The 8,004-nt window shown below is 35.2% G+C and overlaps 2 protein-coding genes across 2 annotated transcripts; both read right to left on the reverse strand.

Annotated features, from left to right (window-relative positions):
- Positions 1-969, reverse strand: LOC107659716 (cornifelin homolog B-like). The gene is made up of 3 exons (XM_016448739.1): positions 867-969; positions 505-659; positions 1-134 (listed from the first exon to the last, which is right to left on the reverse strand). The coding sequence occupies exons 1-3, from the start codon at positions 967-969 to the stop codon at positions 12-14; spliced, it is 381 nt and encodes a 126-aa protein (XP_016304225.1). The 3' UTR covers positions 1-11.
- Positions 970-3,249: 2,280 nt separating this feature from the next.
- Positions 3,250-5,546, reverse strand: LOC107659705 (cornifelin homolog B-like). The gene is made up of 5 exons (XM_016448730.1): positions 5,508-5,546; positions 4,318-4,390; positions 4,061-4,176; positions 3,787-3,941; positions 3,250-3,372 (listed from the first exon to the last, which is right to left on the reverse strand). Exons 3-5 carry the CDS (start codon positions 4,161-4,163, stop codon positions 3,250-3,252), a joined length of 381 nt encoding a protein of 126 aa, XP_016304216.1. The 5' UTR covers positions 4,164-4,176; positions 4,318-4,390; positions 5,508-5,546.
- Between the last annotated feature and the right edge of the window lie 2,458 nt (positions 5,547-8,004).

Genomic DNA, 8,004 nt, shown 5'->3' on the forward strand with positions numbered 1-8,004 from the left:
GATGGCGATCATTAGGTTGGCCTGTTGTTGAACAGAGTGACAGGATGGAGTCTTGCCTTCATCTCTCGTCTGATCTGGCACCATGAGCACGGTCCACAGAAGAGAGAGTACACACAGTCATTGCAGATAGAGTCCTGAATGAGGAAAGGAGGAAATGTTAAACATAATGAACCGGAATATAAGATCCTTGACTCTGATGAATGAATGAATGAATGATGCATTTATATAGCGCTTTACTGTGTATTGTTGTACACCCAAAGCGCTTTACAATCATGTGGGGGGGTCTCTTGCTCAACCACCACCAGTGTGCAGCATCCACTTGGATGATAACCTCTTATATTCTATATTCAGTTTTCTTCTGTTGCTTTAAAGTATAGGCTATTGTTATAATGTGATTGAGTTTGATTTATTGCCTCTAATAAGATATAAAAGGCTTGATTGATTCATCTGTTGTAATAAAAAAAATTGGCTTTGGTTCTTTTGTTGTTGTTGTTTTGTCCTTACCGTGATGCCATAACGTCGGCGTGTGGATACCCTCATGGAGAGAGTGATTGGGGGAATACACCCGCAGCTGTCAAGTAGAGGGAGACAAAGACATTCTCCGTGGTCTCTGGCTGTAACGCAGGCAAAGCAAGGGAAACACCACACAGAGAAACAACCTGCAGAACTACCAGAAGAACCACTGTTTCATTATTCTTGACCATGAGATTGATTGGAAAGTAACTGTTACAAACATAAATGTGAATGTGTCTCTACGGCTCTCACAGAATGAGAGCATTAAATTTGTCATTTTTTAATTTGTTTTATTCTTAAAACTCACAATCTTATATACAAACACAAAAATATACAGACACACATAAACTCACATTCATTGACGCTGTCGCATTCACAGATGCTGGTGCTCCACTGGTCTGATGCAGCAGCCACTACCAATGGCTTAGGCTGTTGAATCACCATCTTGGTTGCCATGATGAATATCTTTCAGATTCAAGCACTCTGAAATCCAAAAATAAATCTATAATGAAGACTCTAAAGCACAATTGTAACAATTGGTAAACATAACTTCAAAAGTCAGACACTATGTAAAATAAGTAAATGCAATACAATAAAATACAATATTTTGTCTTACCTGAGAAAGAGAGGCAAGTTCAGCAAACGAATGATACCTTGAGAGGAGGATGCTGTCTTTTATTAAGAGGGGGAGGGAGAAAGTCGGGAATGTCTAGACGTAGATTCACACTCATGCACGTGCACACATACGCACATAGTGAAGGATGCTTATCAAAGAACAGCTTTCTAGCTGTGTTCTCATCAGACTGGAGCATGGTAATAATGAGAAAAATGACAAACATGCCAGATCAATAGATTTTGAAAAATTGACAAGAAAACCAAATGCAAAGGACTTCAGGTTCTTTTTCTGTGCAAGTAAAGTGACTGTTAGAGTGTTGTGATCTCAATAGTGTTATCTTTTTTAATTAAGAAAGTACCTAAAACGTACAATGAGGTTAATGTCACAGTCTTTGTACAGATGTAGGGCTTTATTTGTTGTAGTGAAACTCAGAGTACTCCAAAAATCATTGCAACAACAACAGACTTATTATTTAATAAACAGTGCATAACATAATCACGAGGAGCATTTTATGAAATAATTTTATTGTTCTTGAAGTACTGATTATGTAAAGAGATATCATTAACTTCCCGTACATCATGTCTTGGCGTTTACATTTCTCAGTCTGCTGGTATATACTTCAAGGATACAGTAAATATTATAACATTTGGATAAAAATGATCTGCTAACCTGCAAATGACTAATAACATAAAATAATCTTCAGGTGTACAGCTTTGTGTTAAAATGAAATAAAATTCAGAACTCAGATATATTACAATACTCTGGACTAAAACAAATCTGTTTTATCAAGCCTGTGTCATGTGTGACATTTGAACATACATGAACATAACAATATAAAGTCATTCAAAACTAAAATAAGTCATAAAATAATTGAATGTTTTTTATTAAAAAACACGGTAACACTTTACAATGAGGTTCCATTTGTTGCCATTAGTTAACTACCTCACTTAACATGAACTAACAAAGAAAAATACTTCAAAAGCATTATTAATCCTAGTTTATGGTAATTTCTACATTTACTAATACATTATTAAACCAAAAGTTTTATCTGTTAATATTATTTACCTGAGCTAACATGAACAGCTGGATTTTTATTAACCAATGTCAACAAAGATTAATAAATACTCTAACAAATGTATTGCTTATTTTTTGTTAATATTAGTTAATGCATTAACTAATGGGACCTTATTGTAAAGTGTTGCCAAAATACATATTACTACTGTCACAGTTTTAGAATAAAAAAAAACTACTCCTTGAGCTTGAATCTTCGAATTTCACTGTTTATTAGAAGATATTGTGTTCTTTCTTTTACTGCTTTTGACAACTGTTTAAAATCATAACCAGGAAATAATTCATTTTAATTATTCATATGACAGGCAATGGAAAAATAAAGAAGATAAAAAGAAAGTAGGTGTCCTGCAAACAATGTGACAGTAACATGGAAAAACTCTGTTAAATTGTGAAGATGAAACCTTGAGAGGATCCAGGACTCAGCTGGTTTGCCCCAATCAAACATTTTCAGTCACTCACTGAATTTTTTCATAGATAATTAAATATACTGTTAATTAGATATACTGTCAGTTGTGATAGTCATTCATTTTATTTTGGGCAATTAACCACAAAAATAAATAAGGAAGGTGAAACACACACACACACACACACACACACACACACACACACAGTGTTAATGGAAACAATGAAACAGTATACAAAATGAGAGCAGTTTTTGTCTCAATTTTTACTTCAACATGTACAATGACATAATATATTGACAAATATTCATAACATTAAACAAAACATAGCTAAAAGAAACAGCTTTGAAACAAAATTAACAAGGACCTCATGATTCAGATTGATAGTCTCAAAGTTGATACAAACAGTGTGTCATTGTGCTCCAAATCTACATCAATACATAAAACATCAGTATAGTTTGTTATCCTAAAGAATCATGTATTTTTAGAGAAGTTTTTTCAGTCTTCATTCCTCAGCAGACTACAGCTGAAATCCACATCATTCCTTGGGTCTGAACTGAATTCCAAACAGTGCATTACACCTCTCCAACTTGCTTAAAGCTTATTTCTTTTCAGAGCTGCACAATTAGTGACTGATGATAAAGTTATTTATTTTGCTCGGTTGCGGAAGAGCGTGACGGGGTGGTTGCGAGATATCAGCTCACGTCTTATCTGACAGTAGGAGCACGGCCCGCAGCAGAAGGATAACACACAATCATTGCAAATAGAGTCCTGTTAGAGAGAGAAAGAAATCAGTCAGTCACTGAACATAAAACTGACATCTGATGTAAGTTATTCATCTAGAATAACTACTTCAAAACTTCATAACTCCATCAAAGAATAACTACTAACTTATATTATAATTTTTTTCTCTTGTTTGAAGTGTAACTTGCCAATTGGGCAAAATACTATATTTGATTCAACCCCTAATTAAAAAGTATTATTTAGGCCTATATTTATTTATTTGTAGCAATATATTTAAAAAATAATCTAAGATATGTTATATATATATAAAAATAAGTATTTTCTTGCTAACATTTATAGATGAATTTATTTGTTCAAAGGATGTCTAAATATTTTTACTGCAAAACAAGCAAAAAACTGATTAAGAAATGCATCTTTTGCAGTGAAGTCAAAAGTCATTACCTCAATTCCATAGGTGCGGCGGACAGACACTCTCATTGCCATAGTGATAGGTGGGATGAGGCCGAAACTGTCCAGCAGAGGCAGACAGAGACACTCTCCGTGATCTCTGGCTGTGATGCAGGCGAAACATGGGCAGCACCAGAATGCAAAGCAACCTGCCGAACAAGATGGGGAAAATCAGTCACCACATGAAAAAGACAGGAAAAGTACAGATATAACAGATTCAGATTCACTAATACTATATAAAGACAGAAAAAAAGCAAAAAACACTCACAGTCATTGAGGTTGTCACATTCACAGATGTCAGTGGACCATTGGTCTGAACCAGGAGCCAGAACAAGTGGCTTAGGCTGCTGAATAACTATTTTAGTTGCCATGATGACTTGTGCTCTGGAAGACAACACAAATTATTGGCTAAAACTGAAACATGCATTTAAAGGGTCAAGTCTGTAGTTATTATGTGCATAACTAAATTAAGCAAGTTTTATTAAAAGACAGGAGTGTCACATTAAGTTACAATGCAGTTCTTACCATGCAAGAGGAGAGACAGTTGGGGATGACGATGGAGATTAGGACTGAGCCTTTGGTCACAATCTGTGTGAGACTTTATAGAACCATCAGCGACCAAACACACGTGTATAGACAAAAGATTATTATCACACCACGTCTCCACAGAGTCAGAGCAGGTTAGTTGGGTACATGCTTTTCTTTTTATCGATAGATTTTAGGTGATTACAAGTTTTGCTGACGTGAGACATCGTGACTCATCTTAATGAGACTGTGTACTGATACTGAGAACCGTGCGAATGAAAACAAGAAACATGCACCACTCACCAAGATCCTCTAGCCAAATAATTCAAAATCTAAGTGTATCAAGCATTTCATCACAATAACAGCAACAGTGGTAAGCAGAAGTTCTGGACATCAAATTTGAGTTTGACATATGGCACTATTGCAATATGTCAAACATTTTTGCCATTTGTCAAATTATCAGTCCACACACAAAATATCTAACTTAGTGCATGCAGTATGCATTATGGGATGTTCAAAAGTACTATTTTTTACGGTAATATATGCCTGAAAATAAAACATGTACTACCATTTAAAAGTTTGAGCTCAGCAGAGAGAGCTGTAATTGCATAAAAAATTATTTTATCATTACTATGACTGAATCACAAACTGGATTCCAACCACTGGCTTCCTAAACTGTCGCATTTTCAACACATTAAATCTTCCAATATATGATCGCTAAAATACAATTCTTAGAAAGCAACTCATTCATAGTCATTAACCATGAGAACCCAAGGAGGCTGGGTTGGAGAGACAGCACAACAAATACTTGTTAGATAACTCGTTGATATGCGCTTCTTAAAGGGGTCATATGAGGCTATTTTAAAGATCATTATTTTGTGTATTTGGTGTAACAGAATATGTTGACATGCTTTAAAGGGGTCATATGATGCGAAACAGTGGATGAGTAATTCACTCCTTGATTTGCTTAGTAAAAGCCTCCTTTGAGATCGTTTTGACAGACATTTCTGTCAGGACCACTATCGTCAAAGATGATTGACAATTAGCATACAGTTTGGATTGGCGGTATGGTTGTGTATCTGCTTGCCATGACAACCTCATGCGCTTCCTGCTGCTGCTCTATGTAATCAGAGTATGAATTTGTAGATTTTCTATAGCAAAACTAAAATGTGTTTAAAAGTGGAACTGACCAAATCGTACGGCTCGGTTTGCCCCCCCTCGAACTTGAAGACATCTCTAATTTGACAGTTTACCATTTGATCTCTCACTCAGTGACTCTAGGCTACGTAGGATGGGACGAAACCATGCAGTGAATGGGGGGAGATAAATTTGCTGGAAATGCAGAAATAAGCCGCAATTTAGTTTTATTTGTAATTCTTTGGTAGATACATTTATAATTTCTATTACATTACTACTACTACTACTGTTACTACTAATAAAACAGATCACTGGGGGCCCAAAAAGTACGTGGGCCCTTAGAATCGTCCTTTAGCGGCGCCCCTGCTCATCCAAACAGCGCCTGTCCTGTGCCCTCAGCTTTTTGAGCTAACTGCATTTTTTAAATGTTACTTCCAAAAATAACATTGACAGCATCAGAAATAAACCCATAAACTGATGTCCAGGGGCATTTTTTTAAAACCGTATTAAACGTATGCATCATGAATATGGAATGCCACGGTCTTAATTTCAATCAATAAATTCAGTTAAAATAATAAAGGGCTGTTACTAGTAAAAATCCAATCAGTGTCAACAAAAGAGATCAGAGCCATCATTACTGAATGCGTTTACACTACAATTAGCCGACAAATGCATAAAATGTTATGAAATTAATGTTTTAAATTTTGAAGCCAGAAATATGTCAATCAATTAAATGATACGTTTAATATGAAACTAAAACAGACACTAGGTGGCGGCAAGTCACTGTCTTAACGAGTGAGTTTTTTTTCCTTTATTTATTTTAACTGAATTTATCGATTGAAATTAAGACCGTGGCATTCCATATTCATGATGCATACATTTAATACGGTTTTTTTAAAATGCCACCTACTGGTGGAACTAAAACTAAATAATTACACAATTGTTTTGTTGTTATCATTTTTATTTTATTTTATTTTTAATTCGTCTGGCTATTAACCATAATTACACAATTTTTTCTGTTCTTGATATGTATGTCTTTTTTTCTCCACTAGCTTTTATTCCATTTTAGTAATTTTCACAAACCAGTAAAGTCAAAAGTTTTATTTATTTATGTACAAAACAGTACTTTTAGGCCTAAACATACAGTCAGCACAAGGCAACATGATAATCTCATATGCAGGTCCAGATCTAGTGTCATTGAGAAAAATGCTGAGAAATTTTGGGAATTATTTCTACCAACTGGGACATAATATATAGTAATATTTGGGGTAATATTAGGTAGTAATATTTATATAATACTATATATATATATATTACATGGGAATGTGTAGTACCAAAAAGTAATGAGGGAAAATGAGGATGTTGTCGAGTGGCAGTTGTCTTTATGTAGCTTGACGTGTGACAGGTTCACTAGCGTCCATTTCCCGAGACATCTGACACCATATGCAGGGACAACAGAAGTAGGAAAGCAAGCAGTCATTCACGAGACTACCCTAGAGATAGAGAAAGATTAATTGACAAATATATGAGGGAGGCATTTTTAAGGTCTTTTGTAAGACATTTTACAAAACATTCATAGGAGAGCCTCTAGAAAGATAAACGTGTCCAAACCTCAATGCCGTAACGATGGCGCATTGATACCCTCATCAAACCAAATTCATCAATCAGAGGAAGGCAGAAACACTCGCCATACCTCTTAGCCGTCGTACACGCAACACAGGGAAAGCAGAAGATTGAAATGCAACCTATAGATGCAATTCTACTGTTAGTGTTGTAAACACATGGCAATGATAATTACATGCTGACACTCAGAGAAGACTCACAGTCTTTTTTTATTCTGCAATTTCAGGCAGTCAAAGACTTCAGTACTCCACTGGTTGGAGGACTTGGGCTGCTGAGATGGCATCCTGTGTATTGCTTTTAATATGTTTCTTTTAGAGGTGTGAAAAAATAAATAAATAAATAAAACCAACAAATTAATTGCACATATTTCTGTGATTAATGGTGAATAATCAGTTAACATTATATTTTGTAATCATGGCTTAATTATTCTGAATACACTAAATGCAAATCATATTTATTATAATGCAGTTATTAAATGCAGAAATGAACGTGTTATTTTTCCAACTCTAGTTTGTTTAGATATTCTTAGTATCACAAATGCTGGTTCCATTTCCAGACACTGTGGTATTTCTATTGTATGGCTATTCTTTACTGAAAATGGGTCACAAAGACAAGTGAATAGCTACTCTTTAATCTGTTTCAGTATAAATTCAGCAACATGCATCAAAGGCAAATTCACTAATCCCAAAAATTTACCTGAGCGAGAAGGTAGAGGGGACAGGCAGACTTGTGTTCAGTTCAAGATATGCACACACATCTCACTTTAAATACTTTCCAAAAGTCACTGGTCCGGTCGATTGTGTATGTGATGAAGATGAAGAATTCCACAGAACACTGAATGACATTCTGTGGAAAAGCTCATGCTTGCCAGTTCAGTGGAAAACATTCGAAGCATCAATATTTTAGAACTCATGCCAGCCAGATTAA

Source organism: Sinocyclocheilus anshuiensis, unplaced genomic scaffold, assembly GCF_001515605.1.
Source record: "Sinocyclocheilus anshuiensis isolate Anshui unplaced genomic scaffold, SAMN03320099.WGS_v1.1 scaffold960, whole genome shotgun sequence".
Lineage (NCBI taxonomy): Eukaryota > Metazoa > Chordata > Actinopteri > Cypriniformes > Cyprinidae > Sinocyclocheilus > Sinocyclocheilus anshuiensis.